This window comes from Drosophila suzukii, chromosome X (genome assembly GCF_043229965.1).
Source record: "Drosophila suzukii chromosome X, CBGP_Dsuzu_IsoJpt1.0, whole genome shotgun sequence".
Taxonomy (NCBI): Eukaryota; Metazoa; Arthropoda; class Insecta; order Diptera; family Drosophilidae; genus Drosophila; species Drosophila suzukii.
The window spans coordinates 15863916-15888985 of NC_092084.1; the positions used below are offsets into that span (position 1 = coordinate 15863916).

The following is a 25070-nucleotide window of genomic DNA, read 5'->3' on the forward strand; positions in this document are numbered from 1 at the left end:
CATGCAATACAGATGCGATCGAGCATATATATATATATTTATGTACTTTATGGCTATATGTACCATATATCGAAAGTTGCCGGTTGCGTTGGCGTCGCCTCGCATTTTGACCGTTTCTTTTTGAACACATTGGCGGGCACTCATTAAAGATATGGCGACTACTATAGGGAAAATCGGGGTTTATCCAATATACGGATCAGTTGGTGAAGGTTAAAAAGGAACGCATTATTTGTCATCTGATAATGTGACCTTTGAAACTAAATACAACAAATAATTGAAAATAAGGTGTTACAGAAATTTATAAAAATAAAGAATTAAAAAAATTTTATTTTTTATTTTTTTATTTTTAAATAACTTTTTTATTATTTTAGGTAAGTTGAATGTCATAAACATTTGTCTTTTTTTCAATATCAAATTCGATTTAAAATTGATTTTTAAATACATTTTATTTTTGAATTCGAATACCTATATTGTATCTCAAAGTTTTATCTTTTTTTTTTGAGTTTATAAAAAGGTAAAGATTACTCAGACTTTGTAAGAATCAATGAATGGATATTAATTTTAGTTTTTGCTGTTTATGAAAGAGTGTTTAAAGTGAGTGGCTAGGCTTTTGAAAACTTTGCATTTGTGGTCTCTGTGTTCCATTTCGCATTCATTAGCAGTATTCGCACTCTTTTCGTCTCTCCAATGTCCGCATTCATTTTGCATGCATCGTTTTTTTTATTTTATTTTTATTTTATTTTGTATTATTCTTTTTGCTTAACGACGCCGCTGTCTGCCGATCGGTTTTATTTTTTTTTTAATAAACACGCCAAGACGACAACAGAAAAAGAGCAAAAGGTGGCAGCGCCGGCAACAGCGGAAAAAATGCAAAAATAAAATAAGAAAATAAGAGGAATAAAAAAGCGGAGACTGCGCCAATGCCGGCCGGCTTTTTTAGCCGACTGAGTCACTGCAGGTTTTTGAACTTGCTAAAATCGCTGCGCAGGCGCATTCGGCGTGCAATTTCCAGCGCGCGCTTTTTTATTTGGTTTTTTAGGCCGCTTCCTTTTTGCGGTTTCTGTTTTGTTTCGTTGCTTCTCGCTGTTGATTTTTAGTTTGATTTTTTTTTTTAAACATTTTTTGAATGTTTTAACGTTTACAACCGTCTAAATACAGGGCTCAGTCGATAGAGTGGAATTCCCTTGAGGCAGACACAAAAGTATCTACGCCGTGCATTGTATTATTGTCGGTTGGAAAATGTCATGTATAATGATTTACCATTTATTTAATGTTAAAAATTCTTATTTTGCTTGAGTTGAAAAGCTACAAATTATATAACATTTTCGTATTTATTTATTTATAGGAATTCCTGGAGCAACAACCTCATGCTTATAATTTATAGAACTAGTCGTTAGATAGTGACTAAAATCTAATTTTATAAATACTTTCAATATGATTTCCTTAATTAAATGTTACAAATTGTAACCCTTCACAGTCTAATTTAAATAAAAAATCCATTATGAAAGACTAGCTACTTTGAATTTTTAATAAATATAAATAATAAGTATACGAAGTGTAGGCACAGAGCATATTTTCAGACATTAAAGTTTTTCGTTTAGAACCATATTTTTTCTATTGAATAAATTGTGTTATTATTTATTTATTTTTATAAATGTAATATTAAAATAATATGTTTTAATATTTTTAAAATCCTAACAAATTAAAGGCAATACTGTATTTCCTTGGCATTATCTGCGATATTTCCTCTTTCACTTTTTCGATGCGCCGAGCTTTGATTCATAAAATAAATGGATCGTCTTTTAACTGCACAAATGAATTTGTCTGTTGTGCCGAGCATCCGCATAGTCCCCCCGATTTCCTCGGTATCCCCTTAATCCCCGTGAAATGCAAATGACGACATGATTAGCCCCAAGGGGGGGCCTCAAGGGGGGCTCTACAATCCGATCTCCGATCTGCGATCTCTCAGAGCCATCATAAAAACCCGGCGACGGGGTCCCACAACTGGCAATTAATTAAAATGCATAAATTATAACCCATCCGCCGTGTTCGCGGCTCTTTTCCGCACATTTGTTGGTCGTTTTAATGGCGCCGTTTCATTAGTAGTCCGCCACCGAGATTCACGCCTCCCGAGCGCCGAAAACTAGGCCACATTTTTCCCGCGTTGTCCTTGATCCGCTCCTGAACTTATTCATAGAATTTATCGAGGTTCTTTAGTCACAATGGGTATCTGACTCTTTTTTATTAATTTTTAATGTTTTTTTATTCTAAAAATAGCAGCATTTCCTTATTGAAGATTTTTTGTACCCATGTCCATCATTTTTGAAAAGGTCTAAGAATTTTTAAAATAGTTTTTTGGGCTCAATTGAATATTTCGGTACTTTGACTATCCTAAACCAATTTATCAATTTTTGATTACTTTTTAGTGTTTTTTATTTAATTTGTACTGGAATTTCCATAATTAAAATTTATTTATTGTTGTTTCAATATTTTTAAAGATTATAATCTTTTATATTTATCAATTTATGGGTTTAATTGAATATTTCGGTACTTTGACCATCTTAAATCAAGCATTTTATCCTGTTTTTTGTATTTTTATTTTTTTATCTCATTTGGCAACGATTCCTCGCCGCTGACGTTGTAAATTGAAGCTAAAATGTTATCCCCAGCTGGATCTCCCGGGAACTCTGAATCTCTGGATGATGGAGATTTGGATTCGAGACAAAGGGGAAGACAAAAGAGATGAAGACACTTAATTCTTCTTTTTTTTTTGGTCGTGCTGCGAGTGTGACAAAACAATTAATGTTTATTTTTGCATTTTAATTTGCCAACATTAATTGCAAGTTTATTGAGCTGGAAGCCAACGAACCGAACCGCTGGCCTTGGATTTTGGATGGTTTGGGGTTATCCTCATCTACTGGGAGGTTGATCCCTCATAATTTGGCCGAGAGGGTCATGGTCATCAGGACGACGAACATGGAGTGGGCCAGCAGGGTGAAATCGGCCCCAAGTCCTTCCCAATAATAGTCTAGGATTACGGATCCGTAGCGGGCTCCAAAGGCGATGGCCGCCATGCCGCCGTAAAGATTGCTGGACTGATTGACGCCCAGGAAGAGTAGGGATACCACGTTGCCCAGCAGAGTGAGTTCCTTGAGGGTCTCCGTGGAAGTGTCCTCATTGTCACCCATCTTGGCCATCAAATCGTACACCAGGGGCACCACGAAACTGCCATGGGCCAGGGCCAAGCCGGGATTACTCGACTTCAGATACAGCTCGATATTGGTCAGGGGCAGCGGTACTATCTCCATGATCCCCGACGTTATCAATCGCACCCGATTGCACTCATCATCGTCGTTGCTCGCCGCCCGCACCACCCCCAAGAGGCCATGGACCAGGCTCAAGGCCGCCGTTGCATAACCGTAGGGCGTTTCCAGGGGGTGGAGGGTGTACATCGCATAGCCGGAACTGACCACCAACAGGCTGTTGAACAATGCGTCCATCAGCAGCATTTCGATCTCTACAATTTTCACTGATATTTCAGGTATTTCTATCTCTCTGTCATAGTTTTATCCAGATTTTTAGATTTTCGACTGTGAAAACTGCTAATTTAGTGTTGATCAACTCGTTTTGGAACCATTTCAATGGAAGTTATGACAGAAGGGTCAGGGCTAACTGTGGGGCTTTCGTTTTCCAACACCTTTATAAATTAGTTACCTTTAAAAAAGCTTAAGCCATTTACCTATGTTATAATACCATTTACCAATAAAAAATAATATACAACATTTTGAGAGATAATAAACTGTTATATCTGTGTTAAAAAAGTACACTTTTGGGTATATTTTTTTTGGAATAACTTAAAAATTGAGAAAAATTCATAATTTTTGAGAATTGAACCATAAGCGCTTATTGGTCATCCAAAGAAGATCGCTTAAAGTGTCGGATTAGTAAAATTGTACGACTAGCTTTTAGTTCTGCACTTTGGATAGTGCTTGTAATGGATTCACTTAGATGCGATGAACCACGCCGGACAACTTCTCATCTGGCTGAGCACTGGGCACTGAGCATGGGCCCAATGTCCCCGTTGATTTATGGCATCAAGGGTGGGCAGCTTAATCCACTCGCATCCACCTGCCGGCGGCAGATGGCCCAAAGTACGAAGTTCCAAGTCCAAAGACCAGGAATTGAAGACCACAGACGGAAGACTGAAGACGAAAGGCCGGGCACCACAACCACAGGCCCGCTTTAATTATTAATTTAAATCGCACCGTTTATATGATAAAGACACTGGGACGTGCCGCTGAGCATTAGTGCATGTTGCAAGTGAAGTGGCAAGTGCAGAAAGAGGACAGGAGCGGATCAAGGGTTAAATTGCCATATTTTTTACAAGGTAGTATCACATCTTGACCCATGTATGAGTTAAAGAATCATATTACCCCTTATTATTTTAAAGACTTCTCAGAATATAATTATTATACAGAATATAATGTGTTATGATATTTTTGTATTATTATATTATATTATATTATATTATATTATATTATATTATATTATATAATATTATATTATATTATATTATATTATATTATATATTATATTATATTATTTTATTATAAGGTCCTTAAAAATATTTAAAGCATTTTTTTACTAAGCAACCATAAATTTATCTGTTCAGATAATCCCAACCTTCTGAACCGCTCCTTTTTTCGACCGGACTGAGTGGCGTGACAAAAGTTGTTGCTCGAATGCCTCCCCCTTTGCAGACCCGCCCCTGACCCCGGCCCCGCCCCTTTTTGGGCAACTGCCCCCTGCCCGCACAGACAATATATACGTATATGTATAAACAATATGAAGTCTGCAGGCGAACTCTGCAAGCGTAAAAATATGAAAAAAGCCGCAAGTGCAACAAGTGCAATAAGAAAAAAACTTTAAAAAAAAAACACAAGTGCAAGTGCAGGCAACTCGGCTCAGACACTCAATTCATAATTAATCAGGCTATTCTTTCCACTTTCTGTGGCAAGCTTAACACTTCGCCTGGACACACTGAGCGAAAATGGGAATTTTAATTGGACATTATTCCATAATATCCGGCTGTGCCACACAAATCAATAAGCCTTTGAAAAAACTTTTAAATGTAATTGATGGTGTCTAAAAGTATGCAGTAAAAAAATGGTCTTTTTTTAGTATGAATTCATTTAGTCCTGAGTTTCTAATATTTTGTTGCATACTTAAAGACACTCAGAATTACATTTAAAATGATTTCGAAACTTTGGTGATATGTTTCTTCTAAAAATGGTATTTTATTGTATCTTGAAACTATCTTATTGAACTATTTAAATCAAAAGTGGACATATCCCTAAGTTCCAACATTTAAAGTGATATTTTATAGGACTTTTAGTGGTTAAAAATGTATAAGAAATGTGTCTATTTTTAAAAGGTTATATAAATGATGAGAACTTCTCTTTTTAAATGTAGTTCCCCCCATTGGTAATCAATTACCAATAGGACCCCCTATTTTGTGGCAGTGCAGGGACAGCCCTCAACCCTCGACGGACTTTCCTGACTGTGCGCCAAGGTTGAGCGAGCATTCGTGATCCCAACCTGGCGGGGAATAGACCATACTATATGGCAGACCAGACCATCTCGAAGACCTCGTACGAAGACCCTCTGCAGCTGGCTTTGAGCTTGATATTTTGGGTTCCGTTCTGGGCCAGTCTGCAGTTTCCAGTTTCAATTTTCCACTTGTGGCTCGTGTGGCAGCAAAGGCGGCCCATTGATTTATGGCCAACTCGGCGCCCCAGCTAATCAGCGGCATTTGCATGCAGATCGCAGCTAAGTTTTTGGCCAAAATGTTTAATGAGCAACGCACCGAAGACAAAAAACCTGCGTGGCCAAATATTTTCCGGCTAACAAAACCAAACCAAATCGAAACGAGTCAAACAAAAAAAATGGACAAATGGAAATTGATACAGGAGTCGATCAGCAAAGTACTCTCCGTCCGTTTAAATTTTTAAAAATTTGATTTAATGATAATTAAATTATTTAAAAAAAAAAAAATGCATAGGGACATGTTTAAGTAAAATAGTCCATATATTTTCATAATTTTAATAATTAAGACAATTAATTTATAAAAATATTAACAACATTTGTAAGAGCATTTATATAAAACATTTAAAAACTAAAATGAAAAAAAAAAAAAAAGTCTTACATTTTAAAAATAAATTTTTAATATTCTTAAAAAGAAAATTAAATATTAGATTTAAAACTTTGAGGGGAATTTACATGACAATCATTTTTAAAAGCTTATTATATTATACCACTTTTTTTAAGAATTGCGAAAATGGTGTTTCAATACTATCAGAAAACTTAATCAGGCACTTTGGAAACACATATACCTGCCATTTGATTTCGATTTGATTGCCAAATTCGAGATACCCTTGACTTTGAGAGTATCTGAAGAGAAGACGCCTCGACCAAATTGAACAGCGCAGTCCAAAAAAAGTGCGTGAGCGATGCGCAAATATTTGGCCGGAGTTTTGGGAGTGAAATAAATGAAATGCGTTGCGTTTGGGGCTCTTGAGCTGCTTGAAATGCGCGCCAGAAACCCTACGCACTTCATAAATTATTTAGCAGCTGCCCTGGCCAATTTTTGTGGGTTATCGAGGGGGTTTCTGGGGGGAGGGATGGGGACGGGGGCGGTGACCAGCGGAAGGGGACCAATTTTAATTGCCGGCTACATGACAATGACAACACACCACCGCACGCACTTTTTGGAGGCCGATCGAGTCAGCAATCCGAAATCAAAAAACCAGGCAGAAAAAAAAAAGAGGAAAAAATCCAAGCCGAAGCGACGCAGAAATGTGCGAATTTTTGACAACTGCAAAACGAAGTCGAGGCATGTACAACATGGCTTTGTACACGATTGTCGCCCCGCCTGATTTATGGCAAATGCCCCGGACAAGTTTTCAGATCTAAGCGATCCGTGATTCATATATAACATACAGATTGCCTCATTCGGTTACTGGGAGAATGGGTTTTCTGCCGATGGAAATATAGTACTTACAAAACATATAAAACACTTGCCCTCGCCGCTAAAAAAAAGTGTGTCCAAAATCGTTGAAGATCGTGCGATATGATGGATTGTTTGATGGTGCTAACAGATGGGTGTAGTAATATGACAGGAAATTGTCAACTAATACTTACAGACTAAAATCTCGTAATCAAGGTATTCCGTTGATAAATATTTGATCAGTTGGGTAATTAATGCTTTTTGTGGTATAGTAATGAGAATACACGAATAACAAACAGATTGGCTTTATTATTTACAGGTTATAATGGTTCTATCAATGTATTAATGTATTAGGAGAAGCATTAATCTATGATCTAACTAACTAGATTTATTTCACTGCTAAGCACGGAGTTCTTTGATGTTTTGAGCGATTTAATTGATTTTATATAAGAATGTATACTTTAAATGTCAAGTAGGGGCAGAATCATCCCATAAAATAGAACACACATCGTATTTACCAAACTGGTTCAAATACCATTTTAATTATTAGGATGTTAGAAGTAATTCAAGCTATTTCTATACAGAACATCTCCGCTGGCCGAATTAATCATTCAACTGCTCGACCATCTTCAGTTTAACTAGTTCATAATGGGGCGGTAGTTCCTCATTCCAGATTTGTTGGGGAATCTCCCTGATCTTTCGATACATAGCGCCAGTTCCAAGATCAAAATAAACCGAACAATGCGATGGGTTTCAATTTAATGGACTTGCCTCTAGCCTAATTGCACAATATGCGGATGTGTATGGCACTATGGAAATCCAACATTTTTTCGGGGGCTTTATTTTCGCATTTGATTTGATTTATTTTGCTTTGTCGGCTGCTCAAGGATCGGACAGATTATTATTTTGATAATTTATGGCACTTCTACGAGCCCCAAACATCCCCATTCAAATTCCCATGGCTGCCGACCATAAACTATAGTTCAAGTGCCCCGGAGATCCATTTCCAGGAAGTCTTATGCTGCCTCAAAACGGAAGTCAAGAGTGTTAAATTCTGCGAAAAATCAGCTTCGAATTTCTACTTAATTTTGATAAGCTGAAAAGAAACTCGATTAATTGTGGTTCTTTTTTTAATATTTGCTTTTTATTATTTTATCAGATTACGCTTATCATACAATGGAAAACCTCATATCTTATTTACTGAAAAAAATACACTATTTAGAGTTTATAAAAGCTTACAAAATTAAAACTATAAAATAATACATTTAATTTTTTTCAACTTTAAAAATATATGTATATGCATTTTGGTTCTTAAAATTGTGAAAGAGTGAAAGCGAAAGAATAAGCCTCTTTAAAATGTACCAACATGTCCCTTGTAGTTACTGATTAAATATTAATGCATTTAAATGTAAGAGTTAAATGTGTTTTCCTATGCATTTAATTAACAGAAATTTAATTTCTGCCAACAATTTGACACTTCCGAGTCCGTTAATTTGAATTCTTGGCAGACGCAGATTCCCCGACTATTTCCCCTCACTTAATTTGACAGGAGTATCTGTCAAAAGTGCAGGGCACAAAGAACAAAAAAGTTCCATCATCGAAATGAGCGATTTGAGTTGGGTTTGCCAGCAAAAAATAAAATAACAAGAAAGCACCGAAAATTTGCTTTTTGACGCTGCATAAAATTAAGGCAGTGGGGGTGGCGATATATATATATATAAATATATATATGATATATACATAAATAAATGGTCTGCCTGCCTGTCAAATGTCAATGATGTACACTTAAGCCTTTCATTCGCTATCTGCGACTGGATCCCCTGTACAGTCTGTACAGTCTGCCCTCCATTGGGAGTCTCGGCAGGCAGCAGACAGTGGGACATTGAGACAGTAAGACAGTCGATTTCTTTATTTTCGGGCCAAAAGAAGTCATTAAAAATGCACAGAATGTCAATGTAAAACGCTGATAATACGCAATTATGCATCCGCCAGATAAATAACACGGCCGAAGGAAGCTAATGACAGTTGGCAGGAATATAAAAAATGATGATGATGCCGCGGATGGAGATGTCTGGCTGCATGGGAACATATATTTATGTGGTGGGCCCACATAAGCGAACAAAACTTTCAACATAATCAAAAAGTCGTTGGCATTGACGGGCAACGAAAAAAAGACTCAAAGATTTGGCAAATAAGAAATAATTGTGTTTAAAAAGTATTTCGGGCTGCGTGTACTTCCAAATGAATAAAGATAATTAAGAAAATGTATCTGTATAATAATAAAATTACCAAAAGCAAATCCGTAAATTTAATTCATTCGAAACATTTGAAACTGAAACAAGAAAAATGGGAAAATGTTTCAGAACTTCAATAATATTTTTGGTTTAAATTATAAATATACTTTTCTATGTATTACCCTTTGATTTTAAACACAAAATTAATAAATTAAAAAGCCCAATATTATTAACTCAATCGTCTTAGTGTAATTTTTTCTTTTATTTCTAAAACCTTAAGTGAACATTTTAATTGATTAAAATTCAAAATGATTTCACGCCGCACATAATTAACAATAAATTTGAATAATGCGCCGAAAAAAATTTGCACACGCGTCGATGGCGTCAATTTCGGGGTGATGTAAACATGGCACCACCCGCACCACCCATCATTTCCCCACGCCACCCATCCGGTCATCCGCCCACCTCCCAACCATCCAACCACCCAACCACCCACGAGTGCCAAACACGAGCCACTGGCATGTGCGATTAAAAATGTTTTACGCAGTTTCCAACCGGCAACATTGTAAGGCAAAGTATTTAAATAGTTTCACTGCCTCCGCAATCGTGTGCATATATACTCGTATACCATATATATGCCGGTGGGTGTGCGTTATTTCTCCGAGTGTATGTAAGCGTTACACGTGCGAGACCTCTACCGCATTACAACTAGGCAACAACAGAAACACACAAAACCCACAACAACTAAAAAAGCAAAGCAGCAGCCGGCGTCGCATTTTCCGCGCATTTTGCATTTAATGGGGAAAATAAACATAAACGAGTGGCTAGCCAAGTGGGTCGAAGCCCCAGATACTCTGATATTTTCCCCTTAATATTCCAATTATTTGTTATTCATATTTTTCTATAAAAATGTGTTGCAAATTTAGCACTTTTTCGCGACGCCTATTAGAGGTGTAAGACATGAAAGATCATATATATAACATGTATCAACATAAAACATCACATTATAATATATATTATAATATAACATTTTCATAAGATTTATATGTTTAGTTCCCTAAACGGTATGGTTAATAATAGTGCGGTAGGGGTTTGCAGAAATATGAGAGAATAAACAAAATGCATTTGGTGTAACGTTTACTAATGGTGGTTCCCTGGGGGTTTTGGGTTCGGGGTTCTCGGTTCTCGGTTCGGGTTTTCGAGGTTTTCTGGGGGATTCGAGGGGTTCGTACGCATCATTTGCATAATGCAAATCGAGCTAGCCGGCGCCTTTCGCGTAATTCTCGTTGCTGTTTCGCAATCACTCATCCATTCAGTCAGTCATTTAGTCATTCATTCGCTTTTCGAAACAAAAGCATAAATGAGTACCCGCAGAAATTGTGTTTTTGTCACCCATTTATAGTGGGTTATCTATTAATGGCTATGCAATTACGAGTGGGTGTTTCCCGGCATAAATATGGTTTAAAGTTCGAACTTAACTGGGTTTAAACTAGATGTTTTTTAAAATATTCTTTTTATTGCCTTAACCTTTGAATAGTTTAGCATAATTGTGGGCCAGTGCGATTTCTTGCAGAACTTATAGATGCACTTTAAAAGACTTGGTTCCTTACAGATCTATTTTTTAATGAAAATATATTCAAACTGTTGTAGATCATAAGCAAATAAATAATACATATTAAAATATTAAGTACTATGTCATTATGCTTTCCATTTACCGATCGTTTCCTAATAGGGCATCGCAAAACACTTAAGCGACAATCGAAAGTCTTTTTGGGATCCAGACTTCTGCGGTCCTACGAATTGGGTACACCGACCTATCCCAGAGCTATTGGATTTCATGGGCAGACGGCGATATTTTCATGTTTTTTTTTTTACGAGCCACGATTCTGGCGACCGGCAGTAATCAGTAATCTTATTTATGGGCCTCTATATACCTAAGTGGTGTATATACGCACGGTGGCTATGTGCTGGGCGATTATAGAAAATAAACTGGGTCACACGAGTTCTTCCGCTTTCACTCTTACTGTTCTTCACTTTTTATTTTCTTTTCATTTCACTAGTTTCTGTCGAGGATATAGATATTGATCTTTGCGAGAATCGTGCGTCAGGCCATCGTGAAACTGAACCCGTTCTACGGGGTGGCGAATCCATATAGTACATGTATAGTATACCACATATAATGGTTCGATCCGTGGCGAAAAGTGCGTATCGGTATCAAGTGTTCTGGCAAATGGAGCGTATGAGCAATCATTATTATATTCCCTCTATCGCCAAAAGTAATTTGTTGTAATTCGCTGTAACTCTGGGTTGCGAATTAGCAACAAATGATGAGTGTATGCAAATGAGTCGTGGGTCTGATAAGAACTGCCGTTGATTGTGAAACGAGGCGGTAGAAAAGAACAGATGTCATTTAATGGCGATAATAATGACGACTAACTGCTACCCTTCAAATTGCAGGATTGTATTCTTAATAATAATATCAATAATATATAGTTCTTGAATATTTTAGTATTCATCCCCATGTTTATAGAAAGGTAAGAACTGTACTATAACTAAAAGAAATATATAAAAAAAAACTGAGATTCGGAATTTTTTTGCTGCCAACAGGGAACCAAAAACGATTTGTTGGCATTTGGAAAATAATTTATACTGAACACCCTCTTAAATCGATTTGTAAACAATGTTTTTTTTTCTTGAGAGTGAATTAATGAGTTCATTACGAACATATAGAGGAGATTCATTCACACTGACACCCATTCAGCTGGCTGGGGAAAGGGCGAAGGGCAAGACCAAATAGTCCATGGGGCAGGGGCTCCATTATCAGCAACATTATCGCACCATTATGGACCCTCGATTCGCTTCGATCCGTTCGACATTCAACATTCGATTGCGGCAATTCAATTTCGCCAGCCCGAAAAAAGATGATTTCAATTAAGCAGCAGCGAGATTTATATTTATGCCATGCATTAGAGCAGTGACAGATACGGAGCCACATGCGATCTCAGAGGTCAGGATCCATTCCATCCATTACCGAATCGAACTGAAAACGGAATAGAAATCGGAATGCGAATGGGAATATGAATCGGAATCGGAATCTGGCAAAAACCAACGGACAGTGGATTGCCCCATGTTGTAATCAGGAATCTCGCAACCTGTCAGCGTTCGCAATTCCACTTCAAATGGCGCCAAATGGCTTATCACTTATCACTTGGCTATAACATTATTCACTGATCGGGGCGGGGAAATTCACCGCCTACCTCAAAGGTTCATTGCAAAGTTTGTGGTCTTTTTTTTAAGATTAAGCATAATATATTAATAATATATTATCAAGAATTTTCAATGACTTTTAGTTTATGACTTTCGTGAGATTAAAGATAATACCAAAGAGGTTTGAAATCAAAACTTGCTATAAAAGAACTATTTAGAAAATATTAAGGAAGTTAGTCTAGTTTTCTTTAGTTATTTAAGTTCCTTTTCAGATCATATGTAAGCTCAAACAACAATGATGTAAGCAATGATGTAATTATGGCTATTTCTCTTGTAAGAATACAATTGTTATCATTTTGTTGGTACTTATATTTTCTTATTAAATAAAAATGAATATTGTATGCTATTTAAGTACAATAAATTAAATTGTGATAACAAACCGTGACTAGCAAGTTTTCTGATGAATTGCAAAATGAGTTTAAGGCTATCTTGTAACTCAAAGATACTTGACAATTTTTCTCAAAATTTCAAAAACTATAGTCTTATTAAACAGTAACAACAACAATACATGTATATACCTCAGAAGCAATAATTATAATATATTTTGTATCTGATGGATTCATTTTTTTTAGATAAAGACCGCCTAATTTATCTAAAAAAAATGTATCCATCAGGTGGTGAATCACTCCCACCCCAAGAGTTGTGCAAGTGGGCGGAGTGGGAGGTGTGGGGCTGATAAGGGACTGATAACGGTGACGTTTACCCATCTTGTCGTCGGTTGCCAAGACTGAAATTATAATTATATTATAATCAGCTGCCCGGCGTTATCAGAAATATTTACGCAAGCGGCCACTCTCTACACTTGAGATTATTTTTATAAATTCTATTTGCGCATACCCGTGCGTAGCTTTCGTGCGTAACGTAATCAGCAGCCCCTTTTACCTAAACCGAAAAAAAAACAACGAAAACGAACTGTTTTTTTTTTTGGCACGGCAACGGTGCGTATGAGTAACGAGAAATTAGGAAATTTCGATTCCGTATATTGGTAGCGATAGGCGCGCATGTAATTAATGGGAAACAGCTGATAATTTGACAGACGGCCGAGCACTTGAGGCACGCGATTAACTTGGCCAACAATAAACTGCCTCCAACCTACGATTATATTACTCTCTTTTTTTTTTGTGGGCTCTCCACACTTGAAGGAGGAATTTCACAATAGTTTCTGGATGATGCGACACTTTGTCGACCGGCTGGAAGTCCTAAGACTTTTGCGAAGAGCGTGTGGCTCTCAGCCGATAAGGCCCATAACTATAACTATCCGGGGGCCTTTTTTTCGAGGGGTACGTGGTCGAAAAGTCGGCCTGGCAACCATATCTGCACCACCGCGAATACATTGCTGCAGATTGTTCAGCTGACCGCCGGATATGAGTCGATATGGGCGACTTTATACCCTGAAATCTCGAGTTTTAATCTTATAATGCTTCAGAATAAATACGCATAGTTTAATGTTAACGACAAACAAAATGGATTACATTCTTAATGCTCACCAGTTTAACGGTTATTTATTTTAAAATATTTTGTTTGGAATTCAAATAAAAAAATCCTTGGTCTATACCTAAATTATTACATGTTATTATGACGTAGTAGGTACCTTGTATGATCAAATAAGAATAATGATTACATAAGTGAGCTTTATTAAATCAAAGCTCAAAAGTATCTTCATACTTAAAATATTTTAAACATTCATCATCTTTTTAAAAAACTGAACATAATCAACGTTTTTATAAACCTCATGTAGAAAATAACTTTAAAATCAAATTATGACTTCCCTCAAGATAAATATCTGTTAAATGCGTTATAATGTTTAGTATATTGTTTTACTTTGAATTAAGTCAATGCTCAAGTATATTTCGAATTTATAATTAAGAGCCCACCAAATTTTCCAAACAGTTAAAGATAATTTTAAACTATTTATCGTTTTCAGGAATCGTTTGGTTAAATCTTAAGTCTTAAATGCATTTCAATTACTTTTCGGAAATACAAAACTAAAAAAATCTATTTTAAAGTGATAAATGACTAGCATTTATTTTAGCTAGATTTTTTTTTAATTTCGACTGTACATTTCAAATATATGTAGCTTTCGATAATTCGGAACTATCAATCATTTCCACGAATCGTTAGTTAATTGTTCGCATATTCCAGAAATGGCGCATAAAAAATCTATCTGAATTACTTTTGGGAAATTCCAAACTTAAAAATCATTTTAAGTGATTAAATTCAGAATTGACTTTCGCCGAGGTTATCGTTCAATAAAAAAAAAGTAAGTATGAGATTAAATATCAAGGAAACCTCTTCAAACCAAACAAGAAAATCCCCAACTTTGGCACGAGATTTATATGCCCGGAAAATGATCACCAATCAAGATTCATTATTTGGCGCATGTGACCGCTATCTGTGTGCGTGGGCCTATAAATAATAGTGTACTATAGCTATACCGTTATCTCAATTAGCAGGCGCATTGCAAAAATATTTTATCTGCCCACAGAAACTATCACAAAATCAATGTTAAGGAACTTTTTCATTTTTTTGCAAGTTTGCAACAAAATTCAACAAAGTATTTGCACACTGAAAAAAAAATTATTCCAGCTAAGGACATTAAAGAAATTGAATTTATTTGTAATCTTTATATAGATTTTATATTCTAAGAAAGGTTGTTTTATTGATTCCTAATGATAGGGTTTTGGAAAGTTTGTTTTCTGGCATTTCAATATTTATTTTAAAATGATTTTAATGATATTTTAAAAGCAGTTGTTAGTAGACATCAGATTATATAAATATATATACAGTTATTTTTCAAAAAAATTCTAATTTGTTTCAGCTTAGTTATGAAGTGAAGAGGAAAATGTAACCATTATTTACTTTTGCTTATAATCGAATCTTTAGGATATGGTTTTGCATATAGACCGATGCCTAGTTTTTTGTAATCTTAACAAAGGATATTTTGAGTATTACGAACTCGTGTGGCACTCGAAAGTCCAAATATTTTCAAATAGCTCAGTTTGGTTTTACTGTGCAAAGGTGATTGTCGCGCACACGGCAACCACTCGACGCCGCTCAAGGAGAACTGATTTGTTTCGTTTTTGTAGTTGGGGCCCACTGATAAGACCCGGGTTCTTATCACCCAAACAGACGTAACCTCCCCCCGCCAAACGACCCGCCAAAAGGCGAATGGCAACAAAGTTGGCGCTGCCATAAATTGCTAACGCCTTTGTTTCGTTTTTTTTTTTGCGTTCTACCGGTAACTAATCAACAAAAAGTGCCTACATCAAGTTTGACCTAATTTTGATAAGCGGAGACTTTGCGAAGAAATAAAAGAAATTAGAAATAAGTAAAAGAATGCGGAAAAGGAGCGATGGCAAAGTGACTAACCCCAATAAAATTAATTGCCGCCACGTGTGATAGGTTTACCCACGGATCTTTGGGTTCGGGAATTGATACAGTCACCTTATCTGGCGATTTGTGTGTTGCCACCTTATAAAGTGATATAATACCGAACAGAATCTACATAATTGCCCTCGCTTGACACAAGCTCTTATTTTATTCACCGCTGTCATTGGCGCCTTATCAAAATGAAGGCTACTAAGAGCATTTAGAAAGCGCATCGGATCGGGAATATTATTTCTATATATAATGTAAAAACGGAAGCAACGATAGCAACAGCAGCATCTGTTGTGTAAAACATAGTATTCCGAGGTGAGAGGTCCCCATAGATTAGTGTTAGGAACCTTGCTGATTACATTCGTCAAACATTTTTTGGTGTTAATTGAGTGCTAGATTGTTTCAAATACTAATCAAGAGAATTCCATTTTCCACTGTAATCTAAAATGGTACCCTATTTTATAGGGTATATATAATATTTGTTAATAAACACACGTGTCTTCTGTCACTTCCTGAAATCAGGTAATCGAACTTCCATTTCCACATAAAAAAAATAAACAGTGGAAATCGCTGTTTTGGCATAGGTTCGCCACAGGCATCATGTGAATGTAAATATTTACCTATAAGTCATTCAGTTCATTTCATTCATTTATTAGCGAACGCAATGGCAATGACTGGGCGGCTTTTATAGGGAATTTTAATTGTGGCGACTTACAGCTAAATCGTATATCTTCCCCGCCCCTAGAAATGCATAGATAAGTCTATCTTTAGACCGATCAAATACAACTTATGCATATCACATCGCAGGGTTCAAAGAGCCTTTCGGAGGGGAGCCAACAGCTAATTGTGTGAGTTTTTTCCCCGGAATGCAGTGAGTAAACCATCATTCCCCTCCGACTCGCCCCCGATTTCCCATATACCATAATATTCACACCTCAACTTGTCGGAGAATTATCGCAAAACGCCGGCAAGACAGGCGCCAGTTTCTATTATCTGGGAAAGTAGTTTCCACGAAACCTTTTCGCGGGGAAATCACCCAAACTCCCCGTAACTACCGAAACGATCGCTCACCGAGATAGGGGTTTAAATTAATTTATAACTTGATGATTTACATACTCTACTTTTAAGCCAGGGAAAACGGAAAAACGTAATATATGCAGTTGCCTTATCATAAGAGTAAAATATATTTAATATGCATAGAAGTTAACATTAAAATTTAATTTTATTATTTATTTATTTATCGTATTGCATATTGTATTTTTATTTTAAGTCCTTATACTAAGTAAATAAACTTAGAATTATTGCATTATTAGAACTTAATTATAATATTACAATAAAAAACTCAATCTTTATAGATGCTGTTGTCGTTCCAATAAAGATATATATATTAAATTTAGATCTTTAAATATATTTTAAACTGTATTTTCCTGTATTATATATTATATTACACTTTAAATGTTCTTATATGTAGTAAATTCATTAAGAATATTAGCAAATAACAAAATAAATAAATAAATATTTCTGTTCTTCGCAGTTAAGAACCTTTGGTACAACTTGGATGATAACTTATAATAATGATAATAAAATTTATAGATAATTGCATTTCATATCTGATTTCGCTGACTCGATTTAATTATTCGCATTCGCTACTACTTGAGTTCGATCAGATAGGGCCTAATTATTTCTCAATCTGCATCTGGATCGATCGCCCATATCGAGGACCCCAGTGGGAGTGCAGGCCAATTATTGGCCCGCCATAAAACACTCGTAAACAAAAGGCCAAAAGCAAAACAAATGGGTGGAGAATGGGGAGCCGGGAAAAAAATTAAAAAAGAGAAGTCGAATAAAACACAAACACTGTCGACAGACCCCCCCGATTTCCCCCACATTACTCTTTCTTTTTTGCACACTTTTTTTTTGCACTCTTTTCGCGCTATTTTACTAGGCATGTTTACTTTGTTTTCTGCTGTTCTTTTTCGTTTCTGTTTTTTTTTTTTCGTTGCCCCTTTTGTTGAAAAAACCTTGAAAATTGAAATTATGAACTTGACTTTGGTTGTATTTGTGTTGTAGCTGGCCCAGAGATAAAAGAGTTACAGCAAACAGCAGCGAAAGCATCAACAATTAGTAGTCAAATGCTGTTTGCCAAATTGTTTTCCTATTCCCAAGAACGCAAAAAAGAATCTAAAAGAGAGAACAGAAGAACACCTGTAGAACGGAGAACGGAGAACGAAGAACGGGTTTTATAAATGTTCGAAGTTTATTTTTTCGGTAGTCAGAAGATTATTAAAAGTTTTTAGGATTTAAACATAAATAGTGTCTATAGAAAATAAGTGTTCCTTATAAATATTTTTTTAATATTCCCCAGCTGCTTTTAACAAATTGATAGAATCCACACGTCCACACAGCAATTAAAAGGAGTAGGAATTTTGACCTAATCAGGGAATGACCAAAATTTTTGAGTGGGGAAACTCTCTTGGGGGAACTGTCCCCCATGGAAAAGGGAGAATTGACTGACGTTTCCGATTAATTCGTACTTATCGGTCAACATTTCAATACTTAAGTTAAATACACACAGAAAAAACTAAAATACACTTTCTTAAATCTTAAAAATCTTAATCACAAATGAGGTATTCAGTATAAGTGCCTATAGAAAAAAAGAGTTTACGATACCTATTCAGTTATAATATCAGATCATTTCTATGATATAAATTCGAGATACTTAAATATTTGTTGCCATTATTAGACTTCAAAACTGTATGTATTTATACACTGAAAAACGATAGAAAAATAAAAATAAATATCTGCATAATAAATTCTTACATTCGAAATACATATTTAAATTAAATACAAAAACGTTACCTTTAAGACAAATCATATTAAACTTCTTAATTTAATCTGAAAATATTCAAATCAACTATGGAAATATTTGATATGATGTACTTTAAATATTTTCTGTCAACTAATCAATGCCTTAAACATTAAAATTAACAATGATTTTTAAGTTTGAAAACTTCAAAAACTAAGCGAAAAATGTTAAGTTTAAATATCCCTCGCTCTGTTTTTCATCCATTGAGGTTTTTATTTACTTTAAATATGGAAATATTAAATTAAGCAATTATAGTTAATTCAAATATTTTAAACATCGATTGAATGACAGAAAATATTTAAAGCAAATATGAATAGCATGGTATCAAATATCTTCTGACTTGACTTAAATATTTTCAAATTAAATCAAGCATTTTAATATGATTTGTACTAAAAGGTACGTTTATGTATTTAATTTAAACAAGTAATACGACACCTTAAATTCAATTTTCCATCGTTTTTTCGGTGTAATAATATAATTATAATAGAGTATTAAAATAATATTATATGTCGTTCTAAAAGGAAAAAGCCTAATAAATATATGTTCGGATTTTAGTTTTTAACTTTAGCAAGCAGTATGTAAAGAAAAAACATGTTCGGATTTAAGAAAACTACCATTGAAAAGGGGATTGGGTAAGATTCTGTAATGACTACAATAATATATCTTTTAAATGTTTCTAGCAGTGCACCACTTCAGTTTTGCACTCCTTGAAAAGCGGCATTTGCATGCGATTAGGTGAGCATATTATGCACATGCATATTCATTTGCATTTGCATATGTGCAAAACGGCAAGAACTGCTCGTGCAAATGCAATAACAAATGCGATTATTAAGCGCTTCTTACCTGGCACTTTCAGCTTATCGGCGTAACTGTAAACTGTACTACGGCGACGGGGCCGCCGGAGGGTTAAAGGGGGTCCAAAAAGCCCGCGCTCCCCAAATGAGAGCAAATGGCGCCAAGCCAAAGCTCCATAAAAAATAAAAATAAAGCCACGTGCATGGCTAATTAACAGATGTCCTCTCACTGCGGCCTTATCAGCTGCACTGCGCGAAAACTTGCACTTGCAATGCGATGCTGAATATTTGCAATACAAATTGTGTAAAATTAGATTTATTGGGGTGCTACAAAAATCACTAGGTGCTTTGAAATCATTTTAAAGTGCAATTTTAGGTGCCTAGAAGTATGCAACAATATATTTTAATTCAGAAGTACATTGCATTTATTCAGAAAGAAGGATATCCCCAATTAACTGCATACTTTTAGACACCTTATACGATATTTAAAATTTATTTAAATACCCTATTGAAGTTTTCATTTAAAAACTTTAATTTTTCTTAAAAAATTGAAATATTTTTGTATTTTTTTACTCTAAAATATTTATAGTTATAAAAATAAATATTCTTATATTTAATAACTTACCAAAATAATTCTCTTCGTGTCAACTGTTGCGCTTTGGGAAATTTGTTTTGCCCTAGAATTTGTTTAGGCGTCCCACTGTCGCCACGCCCTTCGGTGGAAGTGGTGGGCGGGTAGGCGGGGGGCGGGGCCCGTCTGTGGTTCCCACATTTGAAATGCTGATAAAGCGACTGAAACAAAGGGAAAACTGCAAGTAATGAGTGGCCAGTAAGGAGATACCCTGGCATTGTGTTCGTATACGTATCCCTGTGGAAAATGGCAAGCACAAAAAATAAACAATCACAAGTGATGCGACTGGAAAATGACCTGGAAAAAGAATATAAAAAAAATAAACCAGTGTTAAAAAAAAATTGTCGGTACATAGTGCTTAATATTAGAAAACATACAAAATATTTATAAATATATGTAGACATTCATTACTAATATTTGGTATTTAATGTATCAAAGATAAAAAGCTTAAAAATAATATATATTATCTATCTTAAATTTACATAATGGTAAATATTATAGTGCAAAATAAAAGGTAAATAAAACTATTTATTTGTTATTAAAATGTAATTTTAATTTAAAATTATTTTAATTTTTTTAATAAGATAACGTAGGATGTGTTCAAAGTTTATCAAGACATTAAAAGCACACTTTTACATTAAAAAAAATTTCTTTATAAAGATCATAATTCCCAGAGCTAGAATTACAATCAATGGGTGCCATGAAAACAAACAGAAATTTACGATAACTGCACCTCTTGCGTTGACATTTTACACCAACGGTAGAAGGGGCTGCGCAGCGAAGCTAATTTGCCAAATGCACACAAAAAAAAAATATAGAAAAAAAATAAACAGAAAAAATAGCAGGAAAAAAACAGAAAGCGACTGATAGACGGTGACAAAGTGCAGGGAAAAGTAGAAGGCGAAATGAAATTACGTAAAAATGCTAAACAAACGCTGCAAATAGAAAATAGAAAATAGCAGGGCGGCGGGCAAAAACAAAAATATAAACAAAGACGCAGCCAAGACATAATAATAATAATACTACAAACTGCAGCAAAAACAAGTAAACACAAAAATCTGGAGGGTGTATCAAATGTCAGAGTCCCGATCTTTTATTGTGCTTTCGATTGGCAAATAAAAAAATAATAACAAACGTAGAAACTTGAGTGTAAATTCCACGAACACTCGCTATATTGATAAAACGCATGTACGTATGTACATGTATATTTTTGCATGAGTTATGGGAAATCGGTAATAGCAGATATGAAATTATTTTATTTTTGGTTGTACTGTTTCCGAGACTATGAGATCATGCATTTGTATTATCAGGTTTTCAGTATACTGCAGCAATTTGGAATATATGTATGTATATATAACATGACGGAACTGAAGATAAGACCAGGATTCAATTCTGCTACCAGAAATAGATTCATTTATTATTGCAACCATATAATGCTTTTATAGCCATTATTTCATATAGGCGTAGTAATAAATAAATAATTTCAGTCAATCCAGTGAAGTACTCTCCATTATATAATCATCATAACGGACTGATACTCCACTTTCTACGTTGTTACCTGTCACTCATCTTTATTAGTTCTTCTATATGAATACTTTATCTCTCTAGATCTGTAATCTTATCTGCGAAGTCTGCTTTTTTTATTGCTACTTTTATCCAAAACCAAGTGCTGGAAACTACCCCAAGGTTTAGTCATATCCTAGGAATGTCCTGAGTTAGAAGAATGTTTGTCCCCTAAATGTTAAGTTCTAACAATTTGGTAGTCGTATCCCACTTTTCGAAGCCGGAACTGACGAACTTTAGACATAATCCCATTAGCCATAGCATCATAATCTTTAGCTTAAGCTCGACTTGAGGGCCAAGGGCACGATTTGCGAGTGTGCAAATTCTGTACGTCACTCGCAATTTTTTACGACGACAGAAACCGTGCACATATTCGTTTACTGACACTTTTATTTCAAAGTTTTTAGAGTTTTTAGACCAACTTTACGACCTGTTTTCCCATGTTTCACAGCATGTTTAAAGACACAACGGACTTATACGAGCATTTAATTTTATAGAGAGCTTCGTGCGCCGAGAAATATCAAATAAAATAAATTTTAACTGCAGTTGACAAAGTTCGGGGACGGAAGTTGGACGGGCAATAAAGCGAAAAAAGTGTACGCGAAATGTGAAATTAAAATAAGTAAATCAGTAAAGCATGGGGAGAAATCTCGACTTCGAATGCACGATAATGGACTCTCGTGTATATGGCATATATTACTATATAGTACGTATAGTATGTGTCTGGTGTGCATTTGTCTGTGTAATTTATGTATGCTGCTGAATAATCAGCAAAATTTTGCACTTTATGGCTCTTCCCTGTCTCTAAGCCGAATGCGAATTTCGCATTAATCGCCACTCGGAAATATAGTATAATTATTCGCATTTTATAGTGCCAACTGGGCGTGCAATGAGTGGAAGCACGTGTGCCTCCCAGAATTCCGGGGGCTATCGGAATCCTGTTTAGTACCTTGAATTGTATTCATATTTCTTTTTGTCCAAATTTGGTAAAAGTACAAAAAGTCAATCCATAGGTCTTCAAAAGATTATAATCTTATACTACTACAAAATGATTATTAACATTACTTTACTTCATTATAAAAATATATTATATATATATATATAATTATATATTATATATTATATATATTCATTGTTCACATTGTGTATTACAAAACATATACATCATCTATCAATCTAGAGTAAGACCAATATTCGATTATCGATATTAAGAAAATTGAAATAGTTAAAAAACATATATTTAAACATAACAAATGAGTGATATATGTAGCAACCACTCTTCGTAATATTTATTATCTGTATTTTAAACTATAATAAATGACCCACCGAAGAAAAAGAGCCCACAGAATCGTGTAATTGTGGTTATTTCTGTGGAAGACTCTTCAATCAATTTCAAGATCACGAACTCCATTCTTCCCGCCCAAGTTTATCTAATTGAGTCAAAAAAAGCGGAGCCATAAATGTCGCAAATGAATTAAGTGACCGGGAGGAAAATATGAAACAGAAAAAAAAAAATTGGGAGACCAGACAAGTTAGGGGTTGTTGTCGACGCCAGTTTTAATCAAAAATTAACGTAATAAATAATCATAAAGAATGCATAAATGTCAAATTATAAATTTGGACAAGTTTTACGACGACAACGCACCGATCTCTATCTTTATCCGGCTGTAACATAAATATTCGCACAGCCAACTGGGCGTGGCGGTCGCGGAAAAAATCAATAGATCTCCATACTCCCCCCCTTTACGTATTTTAGGTCGCCGCCGCAATTAAATTTGTCTGGGTCCCTCGTCTTCTTTTCTCCTATTTCTATTTTTCTGTTTTGGAACCATTATGTTGGTAACGGTGATGCCGAATGGCAACCACTTTTCCTTTCACTCACGTCCGATGGAAAATCGGGTGGAAAAGCGGGAAATTCGCAGACATTTTGGACGACGCCCTCGCCGAAGGCACTGTCACATGCGTCGGCGAAGGGGGGTCCTAAGATCTATGCATAATACACCCAGTTCAATACTTTGATATTGTCACAATACCTAACTTAAAAATGTAATAACTTTTTTTTATGAATATTTAAAATGTATTCATTAAAAAATACTCATATCTATTTATTTATTTGTATATATCCCAGCACTACCAGTTTCTAAACTTATAAATTATTTCGTTAGTCGCTATGATATCATAAACAATTTGAAACTGACCATCTTTTGAAATACACATAGTAGTGGTATTGTTAGAGCAATTTATTTTTAGGAATTCTTTTTCTTTTATTTATGAATATTTTATTTTCTATTCCTAAATATACATATACTCATATTTATTTATTTTTTTGGATATATCCCAACGTTACCAGTTTCAAAACTTATAAATTATTTCGCTAGTCGCTATGATATCATAGATCATTGAAAACTGGCAATGTTTTAAAATACACATAATAGCTTATATAGGTATTACTTGTAATAAATTAAATTTATGTTTTAATTGTTAGAGCTATTTATTTTTAGGAATTCCTTTACTTTTATTTTAAACTGATCAGCACTTGTTATTGTTTTAAGAAAATCAGGCAGTTTGTTTCCTTTTTAAAATCCTATGATTTTTATCTTACTAAATTTTGTAATAAATAAATAATTGCAATACCAAATTAAAGGCCCCAACCCCTATTTATACGCCCCTGAACACACAACCGCAACACAGAGATACAAACACAATTGTGCGCGAAATAGTAGCACTAAATATGTACATATGTATGTATACATATGCTGGTCGTAAATTACTGGAATACAAACTTAAGAATTCGCCAATGACAACGATAAAACAGGACAGTTTATAGACATTGTCGTTTCAGGTGGAATGTTAATACATATGCAAGAAAATACATATACTTATAAATGTTTATGCATTAACATTAATTTATTTTTAAACATGTATACTTTTATAAAAGAAAATACTCACATAGTTGTAATACAACCGTATATTACTAATTCCTAGAATACTGACCGCAACTTTTCCCAAGAGCAGGGTTCAAATACAAAAAAAAAACACAATATTCTGCGAATGAGCGAGAGAAATACTACGCTACGACTCTTTTACTCAGAAAGTGAGTGAATGATATAGTAAATATAAACACCCCGCGATATTCGTACTGCCCTAGCCCAAAAGAGATTTCGATTTCGTTTTCTTCGCGCCAAATTGTGAAACTCTGGAAAGCTTTTTTGCCGGTTGAGCTATTTCAATTTGTTCGCCAAACACAAGCCCAGTTCTCTCTCTCAATCTCACCGCTCTCACTCTCTCGCTCTCTTGAGTGATATCTCTTTGAGTGTTTTGCATTGTCTTT

General features: G+C 35.0%; 1 protein-coding gene and 1 non-coding gene across 4 annotated transcripts in view; both read right to left on the bottom strand.

Annotated features, from left to right (window-relative positions):
* LOC118878171 (uncharacterized) overlaps positions 1 to 24921 on the bottom strand; it is a 52042-nt gene extending 27121 nt beyond the window's left edge. The window contains exons 1-4 of one of the 3 annotated variants that reach the window (XR_011604813.1): positions 24689 to 24921; positions 20171 to 20473; positions 19595 to 19805; positions 17796 to 18090 (exon numbers count right to left, since the gene is read on the bottom strand). This is a non-coding gene — a transcript (uncharacterized protein). Of the gene's footprint in view, positions 1 to 17795; positions 18091 to 19594; positions 19806 to 20170; positions 20474 to 24688 lie in introns of those variants that run through there. The other 2 variants (XR_011604812.1, XR_011604814.1) reach the window with 2 other exon arrangements.
* Positions 2617 to 3736, bottom strand: LOC108018975 (uncharacterized). The gene has a single exon (XM_017086578.4). The coding sequence runs from the start codon at positions 3507 to 3509 to the stop codon at positions 2934 to 2936; it is 576 nt and encodes a 191-aa protein (XP_016942067.1). The 5' UTR covers positions 3510 to 3736; the 3' UTR covers positions 2617 to 2933.
* Positions 24922 to 25070: the final 149 nt, after the last annotated feature.